Source organism: Gracilinanus agilis, chromosome 2 (assembly GCF_016433145.1).
Source record: "Gracilinanus agilis isolate LMUSP501 chromosome 2, AgileGrace, whole genome shotgun sequence".
NCBI lineage: Eukaryota > Metazoa > Chordata > Mammalia > Didelphimorphia > Didelphidae > Gracilinanus > Gracilinanus agilis.
Window position 1 is genome coordinate 699,387,204 of NC_058131.1, and position 18,210 is coordinate 699,405,413.

Consider the following 18,210-nt stretch of genomic DNA (forward strand, 5'->3'; position numbering starts at 1 on the left):
GAGGCCAAAAAAGAGAGGGGAGAAGAAGGGGGAGGGAATTCATTTGGTCTTTAAAAAAACAAAAAGAGGGGAACAACAAGGGAGGTGGCAGAAAGGGAAGTCAATCAAGGGAAGGGATAAGTGATACCGGCTCAAAGCAAACCACTGGTGTAAAAGAAAATAGTATAATAAGAAGGAGTGGGTCTAGGGGAGGATATAAAAATGTCAGTGAATACAACTAACAATTGTAACTCTGAATGTGAACGGGATGAACTCACTCATAAAACGGAAGCAAATAGCAGAGTGGATCAGAAACAAAAATCCTACCATAGTTTGTCTACAAGAAACACATATGAGGTGGGTAGACACACACAAGTTCAAGGTTAAGGGTATGAGCAAAATCTTTTGGGCACCAAATGAGAAAAAGAAGGCAGGAGTGGCTATCATGATCTCTGACAAAGCCAAAGTAAAAATAGATATGATTAAAAAAGACAGGGAAGGTCATTACATCCTGATTAAAGGCAGGATAAACAATGAGGAAATAACACTGCTCAATATATATGCACCAAGTAGTATAGCATCCAAATTCATAAAGGAGAAACTGGCAGAGCTCAAGGAGGAAATAGATAGTTAAACCATAATAGTGGGAGATCTAAATATTCCTCTTTCAGATCTAGATAAAGCAAACCAAAAAAAATAAGAAAGAGGTAAGAGAGATGAATGAAGTCCTAGAAAAATTAGATTTAATTGATATGTGGAGAAAAATAAATAGGGACAAAAAGGAATACACCTTCTTTTCAGCCGCACATGGTACATTCACAAAGATTGACCATGTTATAGGGCATAGAATCATTGCAAACAAATGCAAAAGAGCAGAAATAATAAATGTAACCTTCTCAGATCATAATGCAATAAAAATAATAATCAGTAAGGGAACCTGGACAGGCAAATCAAAAACCAATTGGAAATTAAACAATATGATTCTCCAAAACTAATTAGTCAAAGAAGAAATCATAGAAACAATCAACAATTTCATTGAAGAGAATGACAATGATGAGACATCCTACCAAACTCTGTGGGATGCAGCCAAGGCAGTACTCAGGGGGAAATTTATATCCTTGAGTGCATATATTAACAAATTAAGGATGGCAGAGATTAATGAATTGGGCATGCAACTCAAAAAATTAGAAAGCGAACAAATAAAAAAAACCCAGATGAAAACTAAATTAGAAATACTAAAAATTAAGAGAGAAATTAATAAAATCAAAAGTAAAAGAACTATTGAATTAATAAATAAGACTAGAAGCTGGTATTTTGAAAAAAACAGATAAGATAGACAAAGTACTAGTCAATCTAATAAGAAAAAGGAAAGAAGAAAATCAAATTGACACTATTAGAGATGAAAAGGGAGACCTCACCTATAATGAAGGAGAAATTAAGGCAATCATTAAGAACTATTTCGCCCAATTATATGGCAACAAATATAACAATTTAGGAGATATGGATGAATATTTACAAAGATATAAATTGCCTAGATTAACAGCAGAAGAAATAGAATACCTAAATAATCCCATATCAGAAATAGAAATTGAACAAGCCATTAAAGAACTCCCTAGGAAAAAATCACCAGGACATGATGGATTCACAAGTGAATTCTATCAGACATTCAAAGAGCAACTAATCCCAATACTATACAAATTATTTGATATGATAAGCGAAGAAGAAGTCCTACCAAATTCCTTTTATGACACAAATATGGTACTGATTCCAAAGCCAGGTAGACCAAAAACAGAGAAAGAAAACTATAGACCAATCTCCCTAATGAACATAGATGCAAAAATCTTAAATAGAATATTAGCAAAGAGACTCCAGCAAGTAATTAAGAAGGTCATCCACCATGATCAGGTGGGATTTATACCAGGAATGCAAGGATGGTTCAACATTAGGAAAACCATCCACATAATTGACCATATCAACAGTCTAACGAACAAAAATCACATGATTATCCCAATAGATGCTGAAAAAGCCTTTGACAAAATACAGCATCCATTCCTATTGAAAACATTGAAAAGTATAGGAATAGAAGGACCCTTCCTAAAAATAATAAACAATATATACCTAAAACCATCAACAAGCATTATATGCAATGGGGATAAATTAGAAGCCTTCCCAATAAGATCAGGAGTGAAACAAGGATGCCCATTATCACCTTTATTATTCAACATAGTACTAGAAACACTAGCAATAGCAATTAGAGAAGAAAAAGCAATTGAAGGTATCCAAATAGGCAATGAGAAGACTAAGCAATCACTCTTTGCAGATGATATGATGGTCTACTTAAAAAATCCTAGAGAATCAACTAAGAGGCTGGTAGAAATAGTCAACAACTTTAGCAAAGTGGCAGGATACAAAATAAATGCACATAAATCATCAGCATTTCTATATATTTCCAACACATTAGAACAGTAAGAGGTAGAAAGAGAAACACCATTTAAAATCACCCTAGACAATATAAAATACTTGGGAATCAATCTAACAAAACAAACACAGCTATTATACGAAAACAACTATAAAACACTTTCCAAACAAATAAAACTGGACCTCAACAATTAGAAAGCCATTAACTGTTCATGGATAGCATGAGCTAACATAATAAAAATGAACATCCTACCCAAATTAATTTGCCTATTTAGTGCCATACCTATCAAATTACCAAAAAACTTCTTTACTCAATTAGGAAAAACTATAACAAGTTTCATTTGGAATAACAAAAGATCAAGAATATCAAAGAAAATAATGAAAAAAAATGTGAAGGAAGGGGGCCTAGCAGTACCAGATATCAAACTATACTATAAAGCAGCAGTCATTAAATCAATATGGTACTGGCTAAGAGACAGAAGGGAGGATCAGTGGAATAGACTCGGGGTTAATGATGTCAGCAAGACAGTGTATGATAAACCCAAAGAGCCCAACTTTTGGGACATGAATCCACTAGTTGACAAAAACTGCTGGGAAATTTGGAAAACAATATGGGAGAGATTAGGTTTAGATCAACATCTCACACCCTACACCAAGATAAACTCAGAATGGGTGAATGACTTGAATATAAAGAGGGAAACTATAAATAAATTAAGTGAACACAGAATAGTATACTTGTCAGATCTCTGGGAAAGGAAAGATTTTAAAACCAAGCAAGAGTTAGAGAAAATTACAAAATGTAAATTTAATGGTTTTGATTATATTAAGTTTAAAAGCTTTTGTACAAACAAAAACAATGTAGTCAAAATCAGAAGGGAAACAACAAATTGGGAAAAAATCTTTATACCAAAAAACTCTGACAGGGCTCTAATCACTCAAATATACAAGGAGTTAAAGCAATTGTATAAAAAATCAAGCCATTCCCCAATTGATAAATGGGCAAGAGACATGAATAGGCAATTTTCAGGTAAAGAAATCAAAAGTATCAATAAGCACATGAGAAAGTGTTCCAAATCTCTAATAATTAGAGAAATGCAAATCAAAACAACTCTGAGGTATCACCTCACACCTAGCAGATTGGCTAAAATGAAAGAAGGGGCGAGGGGATGTGGCAAAATTGGGACATTGATGCATTGCTGGTGGAGTTGTCAAATGATCTGGCCATTCTGGCTGGCCATTTGGAACTATGCCCAAAGGGCTATTAAAGACTGCCTACCCTTTGATCCAGCCATACCATTGCTGGGTTTGTACCCCAAAGAGATCATAGATAAACAGACTTCTATGAAAATATTTATAGCTGTGCTTTTTGTGGTGGCAAAAAACTGGAAAATGAGGGTATGTCCTTCAATTGGGGAATGGCTGAACAAATTGTGGTATATGCAGGTGATGGAATACTATTGTGCTAAAAGGAATAATAAACTGGAGGAATTCCATGCAAATTGGAGAGACCTCCAGGAAGTGATGCAGAGGGAAAGGAGCAGAGCCAGAAGAACATTGTACACAGAGACTGATATACTATGGTAAAATCAAATGTAATGGGCTCCTGTACCAGCAGCACTGCAATGACACAAGACAGCTCTGAGGGATTTATGGTAAAGATGCTACCCACATTCAGAGGAAGGACTGCAGGAGAGGAAACATATAAGATAAACAATTGCTTGAATGCATGGGTTGAGGCGGACATGAATGGGAAATAGATCCTGAACAAGGACACATGTTACAACCAGTGGAAATGTGCTTTGGCCATGGGTGGGGGGATAGTGGGGGTTGAAGGGGAAAGTAGGGGCACAAAGTATGTAAACAGATAAAAAATGAATATTAATAAAAGTCTAATAAAAAAAAAGAAAAAAAAACTAACTCTAGAGCAATGAAAATACTCCAGAGAGTTTTATGAATGGGTTGTTGGTGGGACTGGCTTAGAATTTTAAGCTCCAACCAACCACTGAGAGACTTACATGGAATGTTCAGACTTCAGTACTTCCAGTCTATCACTATATGTCCAAGAGTGAACTTCCTGGCTACCTAATTTAGCTGTCCTCTGTTCTCTGGGATGCCAACTCTTATGGGGGGAAACCAGGGGTTAAATTAAATATTATCAGGGTTCTGAGGAAGGGTAAGTAAGAGACAAGACAAGGCAATAGATTGGGATTAATAAATTGGGGAAACCAACACAGATCCACCTAGCCAGGAACTCTGTGAAATTAACAAGTAATTCAATGAACTATAGTTGGAAGGAAGGGAAAGGTGTTCTATTCTACCAGTCTATGGGCAAGCCTCAGGGTCAGGGAATGAATTATCTACACTAAGCTAGAGACTATATCAGGGCAGGGCACAATGAATATCAGGAATTAAAGTGGGATCCTCACTGCTGAGTCCTATCAAAATCCAGTGATGATTCAGCTCTCTCCCAGGTCCTCAGCCAGTATTACTTTAATTGGGTAAGTCAAGGAGCTAAACCAACCTGAGCTGACCAGCAACCCAGGTTAGGTTTTATAGTCTCACCCAAACTTCCCACGGGAAGATGACTTTTTTCCTTCTGGATACCAGGATATTAGGATACAAATGTCACTTCCCCAGCATACATGGAGTCCATCCAAGAGAGAGAAACAAAACTTCCTGCCTCCCCATTCCATTTAGAATTCTTCATCCCTGCTTGCTAAGCCTCTCAAATAACTAATCTTAAACATCTTATTAATTCATCTTATAACAGCACCAAAATTTAAACCAAAAATGGTAAAATTGTGACCCATTGAATTTGATCATTCATTTCTCTTAATACCATCATGTCCAAGCAATCTGATAGGAAGGGACGTCCTCTGCAAATTAACTGTGAACTGTGAACCAAATGGTGAAATCTATTTGCATCTTCCTAAAAGATCATTAAAGTATCATCCAATCTTATGCTTGGACAGGATGACAATTTTACTAATAATAGAACAAGATAACATCTACAGGATTCCTGATACAATCCCAAAAGACGTCTGGGCTACAAAATCTACAGATGTAGGAAGAATCTTGTCAGCCAACCAATAAAGATCAAAGTAAAAGATGGAACACCACCTAGGATACCTCAAATCAAGCTTAGCAAAGAGGCAGTGGCAGATATTAGACCAATAATCTAAAGTCTCCTAGATCAAGGACTACTAGTCCATGGCTTTTCAGAAATTAATACTACATTATGCCAATAAAGAAGGCAAAGCTAGATGCTGAAAGAAACACTCAGTGGAGAATAGTTCAAGATCTGAGGGCTATCAACAACTATGTAGATCAAACCCATGCAGTAGTACCCAGTCCAACAGGGATCATAGCTGAAATTCCACCCTCAGCTAAATGGTACACTGTCATATACTTGGTCTCTGCCTACTTCTCAGTACCTGTGCACAGAGACAGTCAAAGGCTATTCACATTCACATAGGAGGGTAAGAACCTGTTATGGAGTCTTTTGCCACAGGGGTATGTTGATAGTGCCAACATATTTTGTCAAATATTGGAAAAGGACTTAGAATCCATTTCTTTCACTGACAACAAGATGGTACATTATGTAGATGACATAATACTAATGTCAGCAATAGGAGATATTTGCCAAAGGGATAGTATTCACTTGGTAGAAGAGCCGTGTAAGAGAGGGTATAAAATTTCAAAATTAAAATAAAGTGGGTAAAGACCAAAGTCAAGTACTTGGGATTCATACTAGAGAATGGTACCAGAAGTATAACCCAAAGGAAAGTTGCAGATATACAAAACTTGAGCTTGCCTAGAGCAAAGAAATAGCTGAGAGCAATTATAGGCATGACAAGTTTCTGTAGGCAATGGATACCCGGTTATTCACTCATAGCAAAACCACTGACAGAATTAACCAGGGATACTGTCACAAAACTTTTGAAGCTCAACAGAGAATATATACATGCCATAGAAAAAGCTGAAAGCTACTATACTATCATCTTCAGCTTTAGGAATTCCTGGTCATGACAACCCATTCCACCTATTCATTCATGAAGACAAAGGAATAGCCTGTGGTGTTCTCATGCAATCTCTTGGTAACAATCTCAGACCCATAGCCTTCTAAAGCTCTACACTGGATCATATAATCCAAGACATGGTTTCCTGTTTGAAGATAATCACAACTGCAGCTCTGATGGTTAGGAAAAGTTCAAAGCTAGTTAAGGGAGAGGAGCTTAGATTGTATTCACTGCACTAAATCAAAACCACACGGCAGAATGCAAATCTCCAAGCATTTACCTCACAATGGTTCTCCCAGAACCAAGCAATACTGCTAACCAATGAGAACTTAACCTTCCATTGATGCAAGAACATCAATCCAGCAACATTAATCCCTGACTTACCTCTAGAAGAGGATAGCCTTCACAGTTACAGTGACACCTTAGTGGTCACGCAGAAGACCAGAGAGGACTTATCAGACACACTCCTGGTCTCTGAAGATCTGACTGTGTTCTGTGATGGTTCCAGTTAAAGGGCTGATGGCAAATGTTTTACAGGGGCTGCAGTTACCACCAAAGAAGAAACTCTATGGTTCACAGCACTTGAGCCAAAGATCTCCGCTCAAGGGGCAGAAATCCTAGCCTTGACAAGAGCTCTCCAGATTGCAAGAGACAAATCTGTTAACATATACACAGACTCAAAATACATATTTGGGTTAGTTCATACATCAGGGGAAATCTACAAACATAGAGGATTTGTAACAGCAAATGGGAAAGCAATAGCCTATGGGAAACTGATTAATGAATTGTTTCAAGCTATCCAGTTACCATCCAAAGTTTCTGTGATGCACTGCAGAGCACATCAAAGATTTGTGGGGCCAGTACTGTTGGGCAATACAAGGGTGGACATCACCGTGAAGTTTGGAGCTAGATTTGGACCTTTGCAAATATTACACTTATCCTTAGTAGGGAGAGATCAACTATTAGAAGCATACTCCCCTAAAGAAGTGAAATATTGAAAAGAGCATCTTGGGGAAAAATCTGGTGAATGGAGTGTGGATGTCTATCACGGGTAAACCATTTCTTGCCTAAATTAATGCACCACACCTTGTGCACAGCAATTCACAGAAAGGGTCATTATGGGATACTAGCTTTAATCGATGTATTTAGAAAGCACTGGATTGCAATGGGCATCTCAACAGAAGCCAAAAATGTGTGTCCCTATTGCAAAGTCTGCATGCAATACAACCAAGCCATCACCAAAGTCAAGGCTATGGGAGGAAAACAGCTAGCACATACTCTTCGAATGCTTGCAGATTGGTTATGTCACAATGCCCAAATGCCAAGGATTCAAGTACATACTAGTGATAGTTGACAGATTAACAAAGTGGTCAGAAGCATTTCCAAGCAGATGAAACAATTCAGCATTTGTAGCCAAGATCCTACTTAGAGAAATAATACCCAGATTCTCTATACCTGCAATAATTTCATCTGACTCTGGTAGTCACTTAGCTAATTCCATTGTTGGCCAAGTCTACCAGGTGCTCAGGATCAAGAGACATTTATGCTCTTTATGCAGACCTCAGTCTTCCGGGCATGTTGAAAAAACCAACAAAACACTTAAAACTATGATAGGAAAGCTATGTATGGTAAACCATCTCAAATGGCCAGATTTTCTACCCATGGCACTTTTCCATATCCGTAGCCAACCAAATAGTTCAACTCATTTATCTCCATTTGAGTTACTACATGGACAACTACCATGGCATGGAAAAGCTCCACAGGACACCAATTATCTGTCACACCTTGGTATAGAATGCAAGATGTATGAGTACATCACTCCACTAAAGGAAAAGCTAGATGAACTACACCAATTAGCCTTGATCCAACAAAGAGTTCCATTAGACTACAGCTTGCATGATTTCAAACCTGGAGACACAATTTACATCAGGAACTTTACCAGAAAGTCAATACTAGAACCAAAATGGTTTGAACATTGGAAATAATTTTAGTAACACCCATAGCAACAAAAGTTAAGGACAAAGAAGTATGGTACCATTATACACACATAAAGTCCTCCAAAGAAGAGCCTCAACAGAAAGAACCAGACAAAGACAGAGAGCCTTAACAGAAAGACCTAACCATAGACATAAAGGAAACTCAATGAAAAGATCTAACCATAGATGAAACACAGTACTAAATAGATAACCAAGTCATAGACCAACTGTGGGAGCAAGATAGTAAAAATATTGACATAGATAACACAGAAACCTCAATCATACATGAACAGCAGCAATCTGAAAACTTATCTATACAAGACCTCAGCAGTGACAATGAAGAGTGAACACTAAGTCAAATAACATCAAAGACAATACAAAATTCTAAAGACTTTCATTAAAAAAAGAGAAAATTTTTTGTGGCAACACAAAAATTTTCACAACACAATACTACATAATCACACACTGGTTCCTGATCCAAGGCAACCCTTCGATCAAGTTGACATCAGTCAAGATGGGTAGCCAGCATAGATGAAAGCTAGATATGATCCCAGAGAACATCAGGACATCAGGACCAGCACAAGGACAATACAAGAGACAGTGCACAAAGACTACACAACGACCTGAACTATTGCAACATCTATGTGACTTGGACAACTTCACCAGAAGAATCATAACAGCAATAAGACCAACTGTGCAAGATTTAGGTTTGAATGGTTACATGGTTCACACATTCAGACACAAATCAAAGACAAAGTTAGCACATGCCCACATTAGAATGCATGCATCAGAACATTAGCTGATGGACAAAGGAATTCTAAGGATGATGATGAGTATGAACCATGCAAAACATGCTAGGTCATAGGCCCAACACATAGACACATTAAAATCATGTCACATGCACATAGTGTAAATAAGTTTGAGTACAAAGTACAGTGGCCATGTTAAACCAGAGAATGTATGTTCCTTGATAGGTCAAACAGTACTTACACTCTTTAATTAAGACATCACATACAAAACCTTATACATATGTATTATATTGCTACTAACCCATAATAAATGAATAGCTTACTAAAGAATAGGGAAAGCATAGATAGGGAAAATTAATTTTAGTTAGCACAGGGACAGTGTAATAAATTTATAAATGTTTGAATAGAATTATCCATAAGGAAATATCAGACAGACATTGCATGATATAAGTTAGCTAGAGATGTTGCTAATAAACTAATATACTAATGTAGATTAAGAACCTACACACTACTAATTTTCCTAATAATGGAATAGGGATTAGAAGTTTAAAAGGATTAGAAATGCTATATGTTATGAATATTTACTTAAAGTTCTGTACTAGAGAGTAATAAGATAGTTGTAGAAATGCATTTGTTTAGAATAAGGACAAGTTATAGAGATATTGTTATATTTTGCTACAGTTTATTGTTTGTTATACATTCATGTTCAACTTATGAGACACTTGTATTAAAACCTCACACTTTCCCAGTTAAATATTTTCCCATCCTTTGTCCTTAGCATAGGAAAGCAAGGATAGCTTTAGGACAATAAGTATAAACAGAATTTATTATTTGGGGATTGTGTAACATTCATGACCCTGAGAGGGGATGAAGTTGGATCACAGAATTCCATACTGTCCCCAAGAACTCCAAGGGAGGAAGCAGTTAGGGGAAGTTAGGGGCAGTGGGAGACCTGGTATAAAAATCCAGGTCAGCCCTCTGGCAGGGGCTTTCTTGGAACACACTCTGTGGGTTCAAGGGCAAGAGGGATTGTTTCTCTGACTGCCAGAGCTGAGTTATCTCCATAGCTGACCTCTAGTAGATCTTCAACAAAACCAACTATATACCTTCAATTTAGTTGCATAGGACTTAGGAGAAGACTATTTTAGGGAGTTAGTTTGGAGTCAAGCCATTCAGTATACATTTCCCCCTTGGGGGAGGTGCTGCTTACTTAGATATAGCTGATTTATATAGCTTTCCCTTTCCTTTCATTCCTAAACCATTTTCCTTCTTCCTATTCCCTGAAATCATTAAACCCTTACTATTTAGAAACTGAGCCTGGTTACATATAATTTGGGGTGATACACACACCTTCCATAAGCCAAGTTCCTTTTTCTAGTGGCTCCTAAGTTGATCCTGTCTTCAGAGCTAGTGGGCTGCTCCTGAAGAAATCAAGCCTCACCTATTTCTATCCTGTGAGGAAATAATACATACAGAGAAAGATATTATCATAAGAGTTTCAGTCTTTTTTGTTACCAGCATGAATACTGAATTTACCTAGCCAGATCTAGTCTCCATTACTTGACTGGAAAATATTAGTAACTGATTTAACTGCTCCCTGTGTGGGGGTGGAGGAAGATTCTATTCCCTCACTTTAACCCCTCCTTTTTGTGAAGCCTGTCCTGCCACTTCTCAGTTCAGGGACCTAGAGAAAATATTGTTAACTGGATTGTACCATCAATCATTCAATCGAAACGTATAGTTTGGCCAGCCAGCCTAAGATTTTTGAGCTTGGAGAAGGAAGTAACATCATGGCAGATACTTTGAATAGGATGTTTGTCACAATAGGGGGTAGTTAGATACTACTTTATACCATTTGGCAGGGTTTTTCAAACTTGTTGCTGCTGGTGATTCCCCAATTCTTTTTGGAAGTTTTCAGGGTGTATGACTCATGCCAATGGCTGACCATACCCCTGGGAGAAACCCTGGCCTACATATCATCTGCGATGGCAATGTCTGTATCAATCTATGTGGCTTTTGTGTTAATGGGAAAATTTCTAGGGTTCACTTTTGGGAAGGCAGAGGTTACCAATCCAGCTCTTGAAACACTCACTGAGCTAATGAAAATACTGATTGAAGTTAACAAACAGAAAAGGAAAGGCAAAGAATTAGATGCAAGAACCATCATGCAGTTGGAAATGACTGAAGAGACAGTTTTGACAGATAAGGGGGACAATAAACAAAAGCCTGTAGATACACCCAGGGCTGGAAAAGAAGTTACAGGAGCAGAAGCAGCTGCTGTAATGCTTTTGCCCATAACAGATAGGACTGAGGTGCAGCCAGATGTAGGAATAGTATATGTAAAAGGATATAAACCATTCTCTGGGGGTGATTTGGAAATTTTGAAGAGGAGGATTGCCCAGCTCTATATTAATCCTCATAAGTTGACAAAAGAATACAAAAAGGCTGTCCGTCTATACAATCCTAACTTTGAGGACATAGAATTGCTGTTGTCAGAGTTATATACCCCTAGTGAGAAAGTTAAGTTTATAGCGGAGACCAGGAGCAACCCCAACCTAGCCTCTTGGCCAGAAAAACACCAGGATTCAGAGTTATCTTCTCATGCAAACACGGCATACCTGAAGAGCTGTAGAGAAGACTTGGCAGAAACGATAAGGGTCCATGCACATTGCTCCAATGCATGGGGCTCATTTGAAAAACTTAGGCAGGGGGAGGAAGAACATCTGAGTATTTATTTAGACAGGCTCTTGGAGGCAGGAGAGACCATTCTGGGATTTAGGGACATGACAACTGAGGATAATATTCAACATATAAGATATCAATTTGTAAAGGGTAGTGCAACTCCCATACAGTCATACTTTAAGTTGCATTGCCCACAGTGGGAGACCACGCTCATTGAGGAGCTTAGGAAGACAGTGGCCTATGTTCATAAGCAAGAGATATTGAGCCAAAACAGTCTAAGAACACGGAAAAATACAAAGAAATTGCAGACTTGAAAAAACATCTGAAAGAAGCACAAAAGGCAAAAGAAATTGAGGAGATACAGAACATACTCTAATGTCATGTAATCAGAGGAGCCAGAGTAGGCCAAGGCAATCCTTCAATAATAATAATAACAACTCCTTGAAAAGATGTTTCCTGTGCCAAAAATTGGGCCATATTATCAGGGACTGTAAATTCAAGTCACAAATAAATTTTAACAACAACAATTACAACAACAGCAATAGAAGATATACCTATTATAATTCTAGATATAATAATAACAGCAACAACAAGGACAATAACACCAAATGTAGTGACAGAGTAAAAGCAAGATGTTGTGATCATACCTGTGCTAGCTTTAGTAATTGCCCTGGTTTGTTTAAGATGGAGGAATATGTTTCCCAAGGAGAGAGGCCACATACTAATTTATGAATTGAGGAAACAGCATTATTTGTTGCAGTAACAGGCAAGGGCTGTGGCAGGGACCAGACAGAGAAAAGTGAGAAAGAGAAACTGGGAGAAGAAGTCATAAATTATGGGCAGGTGGATGTAACACAAAGTTACAAGGGAAGGACTGAAGAAGAGTTGCAGATGGTATATGATATATTAGAAATAAAAGAGAGGATTGTGGGAAGAAAAACAGTAATTTGAGGAGTGATGAAAGAAACCCATTTACATCTACAAAAATCTTGATTCAAGCTTGAAGGAAACAGCATTCATTAATTCTCACTGTATTAGAGAAGAAACATCATTATGTAATAAGACTGTGAATCATTTAAATCAATCAGTAGTACAGCAAGGCAAAACAACAAGGGCAATGATTATAGATGGGTGTTCTAATGGGGATCTCTTAGAGACAGACATTGTCAACAAGGGAGATAAGCTCCTGCAGACCATTGAGAAGGAAAGTGAAAAATTCTCAGACACAGGCACAACCTCTTTTCCATCACCAGCTAGAGAAGCTGAAAGAGAAAGTGAAAAATCTAGTTGCTATAATAACAAAGACTTTACAGTTGGATCCCAATGCTAGGGAATTCCTACTAAGATTAGCATTGCAGGTGGATGTACATCAAAATATGTCACACTTTCAATCCTGTGGAACTCTAAAGAGAGCTGCCTTTGGAGTAAATTCTGAGTCAATGCATTTAAAGGAATTCAATTCAAAAATGTCAGTACCCAAGAGAGAAATGAAATAACACAAATAGGAACAAAGAAAGACTCTACAACAGTGGCTTTGTTTCCTCTGCAAAATACGCCTGATGTTAAGTTTCTTGCTACTGACATAGAGTCTACGGGTCAAGTACAAGGAAAAGGCATAGACTCACAGGATTGGGATGTCGTCATGAAATAACACATTCCCAGTTCTGAAGAACAATTTTCTTTAATGCAAAGAATTACCTCTTCTGAATCTAACTTTGCACAAACCAAGAAAAGCATATTCAGTGAAGAACAGGACACTCTACCTTACTCATGGTCTGAGACAAAAGAGATACAAAATGACACTAAGAGGCCCATGAACAATGCAGAAGTGCAGATTGAGGCACAGAGACTCCAAACAGTCAAATTTAAAGGGGACATACCATCATTACAATCACAGAGTTGTGAGCCAGCACAAACAGAGACCCAGGAGCAAAATCAATGGGATGTGGGTGGCATTGATGTAGAATCACCTTTAGTACCTGTCGATCTATCAGCTGAAGACAGGGAGCTCTTGCTTATGGTAAAGATAGAGGACCAGCTCTATCCAGCTCTAATGACGCTGGAGCAACTAGATCTGTGCTAAAATCTGCAACAGAAAATTGTACATTAATGGTATTTGTAAGAGTTAAGGAGCCACAGGGCAAATGGAGTTGGTTTCCAAGTTAAGATCTAAGATGATGAAGAGAGGCTTAATGACCTTGGATCATTCATTTCTGTTGATACCCAGATGTCCATCCAATCTCATGGGGAGGGACATCCTCTGTAAATTAGGAGCTACTATCCAATGTGATAAGTCAGGCCAGATATTCCTACACTTACCCAAACAGTCACTCAAGCACCATCTCTTGCTGTTCCTGGGGCAAGTAGAGGGTGATGAGGAAGAACATGATATGGGGAGTATCTTTGAAATACCTGAAGATATCCCAGATGCAACAAAGCATTCAACTGATATAGGAATCTTAAAATCTACCTCACCTGTCAAGATCGAAGTGAAAGAGGGCACTCCACCTAGAATCTCTCAGTATAGATTGATTAAAAAAGCTACAGAGGGTATGAGGCCTATCATTCAAAGTCTCCTGGAGCAAGGCATTTTGTTCTACACCATATCTGAGTACAACACATTCTTAATGCCTATTCAAAAACCAAATAAGGATGCAAATGGCAAAACACAATGGTGATTTGTGCAGGATCTGAGAGCAGTCAACAGCTTTGTTAAAAAGGACATATAATCGTATCTAGCCCAGCCAACATCATTGCTGAAATTCCAAACAATGCAGCATGGTTCACTGTCATGGACTTGTATTGTGCCCATTTTACTATGTCCCTTCATGAGTCCAGTCAGAATATTTTATCATTCTCCTGGGAGAGAAAACAGGCCTTTTGGACAATAATTCCACAAGGATTCTCAGAAAGTGCAAATATCTTTTGCCTGATCCTGCAGAGAGACCTTGAATCAATCATTTTCACTAAAAGTAAACTAGTGCATTATGTTGATGATCTTTTGCTTATGTCACTAAATGCTTGTGTGTGTCAAAGGGACAGTAAATATCTGTTGCAAGAGTTATACAAAAGAGGACACAAGATCTCAAAAGCCAAACTGCAATGGGTAATGCCTAGGGTTGAATACCTTGGCTTTGTTTTGGAGAAGGGCTCAAGAAGGATCTCCCAAAAAAGAGTAGCAAATATACAGAAGCTGAGCATGCCTAAGAACAAGAAGCAGCTCTATGCAATTTTAGGAATCACAGGCTACTGTAGGCAGTGAATCCTAGGATATAGTCTGATCTCAAAACCTCTGACAGATTTGACTAGGAACATTGTCTCAGAAAATTTACATGGGAGCACAAGTATGCTATTGAAAAACTTAAAACAGAGGGAGAGGAATACATAGTTTAGCATAGTGTAAGAATCCATCAACAAATATGAAGAACAAGAAAAATTTTAGGTTGAAATTTTCAAAAAACAAAATGGCATTTATGTTATAATGAATTTCTGGGACAAGATGGATACCACTTTGAGTGACAAGATTGTCAGTTGGAGACCTCAGAATGTACCCAGGTGCTGTGATCCAGGGCCAAAATCAGTTGGAGCCAACTGCAACATTGAAATGGCAGGGTGGAATTCCTGCAAGCTTGGGTGTCAAACCTCAACCCAGAACTCCAGGGGGTCCTCCTAGAGAACTCTGGGTGAAGGGGCAGTTTAAGGCAGTTGGGGCAGTTGATTCCTGGGGGTTGAAGTGGTCAGGTGGCTCTGTTTGCTGATCCCAGATCTGGAGGCTCTTGTGAGCTGTCAACCTTGCTTTAGCCTAAATAGACCTTCAATCAGCATTCATAATTACCTCAAATTAGTTATTTAGACCATAGGAGAAGATTATTTATTAAGTTAGAGAGATAAATATCTAACCAAGTTACCTTTCCCCTCTGGGGTGAGGGGCTGTTTGGACCTAACATTTTAAGGCTCCCCTGACCCTATTTTATCCTTGTCAAATCTACCTTTCTTCCCTTCCCCACATATCATTAAACCTTTCATCTTTTGAGAGCTGTGCCTGGCTATTTTTTGGGGAATACTTACACCTCCTCAAGCTGAGTTCCTCCTGCCATGTAGCCCCAAACCCAAATCCTTCCTCAGTCCTTGAAAGCTTCAGACACCAAGCTTACTATTTTCTCCTTACTTAAACCTTTGGGGAAATAGGTTAGATAAATTTAATATCTTTGAGTTCATCCTTACCTAGTTTTCCTGACTGAGATCTGAAGATAACAGTTCAACCACCATTTGTAACTGATCTCTAACTGCTTGGTGGGAGGGGTGAGAGTACGAGGAGTATTCAGCCTGCTTGTGCCCCTCCCTTTTCACTCCAGCCTGTCAGTGGGGAGGGGAGTGAATTCAGCTTGCTACAGATCACTGGCATAACTACACCTTCCCACAAATAACACTGTTTCAACAAATATAACAGTTTTGGCCAGCCAGCCTAGGGTTTCTTTCAGGACCTGAAAGGGAAGTGATTAGTATGGCCAGCTTGATTAACAGAGCCATTGTCACACTGGGGTGCTCTGGAGTGCTACTATGTGGGATTGGCAAGCTTGCGCTACCTTTTGGCTAGTAACTATTCCCCAATTTTGCATGTAAATGATTGAAGTCTATGATTCTTACAAGTGGTTGACTATATCCTTCGGTGAAGCTCTGGCATATGTGCCATCAGGGATGGCCATGGCTGTAACATTTTATGGGGTCCTGATGATATTGAGGAAAGTTCTAGCATTTACATTTGGAAAGACAGAGATAACAAACCTGGCTTTGGAACAGTTAGTAGAGCAAATGAAGACCCTCATAGAGATAAATAAGCAAATCAGAGAAGGAAAGGATGTAGATTCAAAGACCATCATGCAGCTAGAAATTATTGAAAATACAGTTACACCAACAAAGGAGGGGAGATACAAAAGGCCACAGATAAGAATACCAAAGAACAACAACAGGCTTCAGGGGCTGAAGCAGCTCCTGTAACAATCCTCCCCATAACTGATAGAACAGTGGTGCAACCTGACTCAGGCATAATTCATGTCAAGGGCTACAAACCTTTCACAGGGGGTGATCTGGAAATCTTAAAAAAGGGGGTTCCTTCAGTTCTACACAAATCCCCATAAGTCGATAAAAGAATATAAAAGGGCCATGAGATTATATAAACCCACATTTGAAGATGTGGAACTGCTTTTATTGGAGTTATATACCCCTAGTGAAAAGGCCAAGTTCATAGCCGAGACCAGGAGCAACACAAACCTAGCCTCGTGGCCTGAGCAGCACCAAGATTTAGAACTCGTTTCCCATGCAAATATGGCTTATCTCAAAAGATGTAGAGAGGTGGACTTCCGGTTAAGATGGAGGCAGAGTAAGGAGCAGCTGCTCGATCTCTCCTGACCGAACCACACAGGACCCCTCAAGGGGAAATAAAAACGAGTCCAGAGGAACGAAGGAACCCCACAACAGGGCACAGCATTGAAGATACGCAGAATCGGGGCATTTCCACACTTTAAAGGGGTGAAACAGTTCACACTAAAACACGAGAGGAAGAAGCCCCTCCCCCACCCCCCACACCGCACAAGCGGGTAAACAGGACTGGGGCAACCAGAAAATCACTGGCAGCCCCTGAGCCCGTACCTGTGCGCTGCAAGACGAGGGACCCCAGGTGGCTGGGACTCTCCCTGAGCGCCCACCTGGGGGAAGGCACCGCCTCGGGCAGGGACAAAGGCCCCTAAAACTCGGCCTTTCCCAAGCTCTGAAGGCATCGCCTCAGGGGCGAATAAAGATCTCCAGCCCACAGACTTTCACTACCTTCTTCGGGGGTGAAGGCAGGGCCCTAAGAGCATCAGGGCAGGCAAAGGCAGTGCCCTAGGCTTGAATAACGATCTCCAGCCCAGGCTTGGACCTCCAGTGAGGACCCGGTGCAGACCTGAGCGTGGCTGTGGAAGCAGCCCCAAAGACTGCTGAAGGAACCTCGGGCAGAGGAGCAGACCGGGAACTACCAGGAGGCCTGACCCTGAGGACAAGGAGACCGGAGGGCCCCCCCCCCAAGCTTGCAAGGCCCAGGCAGACCCGGAGTGCAAAGACAAAGCGGAAAAGGGGCGGGGCTAACAATGGCCAGCAATAAGGAAATCCAGAAGAAAAAGACCATCAAGAGAAACTCTGGAACACTGGACAACTTCCACACAGAGAAAATCCAGACAACAGAGGAGGGAAAACAAAAATCCAAACCTCCCCCAAAAAATGAAAGCTGGTCACAAGTTATGGAAGAGTTTAAAAATGAAATGCTAAGGAAGATGGAAGAAATCTGGCAAGAAAATAACAGTTTAAAGGGCAGAATTTCGCAATTGGAAAGTGAGACAAGACAACTGAAGA

At 39.4% G+C, this 18,210-nt stretch overlaps 1 protein-coding gene across 1 annotated transcript in view; it reads right to left on the reverse strand.

Moving 5' to 3' along the window:
• Nucleotides 1-14,150: 14,150 nt before the first annotated feature.
• Nucleotides 14,151-18,210, reverse strand: part of LOC123234410 (hexokinase HKDC1-like) — a 52,242-nt gene continuing 48,182 nt past the window's right edge. Inside the window, exon 15 of the mRNA XM_044660313.1 lies at nucleotides 14,151-14,235. Coding sequence (XP_044516248.1) covers nucleotides 14,151-14,235 — 85 coding nt within the window. The remainder of the gene's footprint in view (nucleotides 14,236-18,210) is intronic.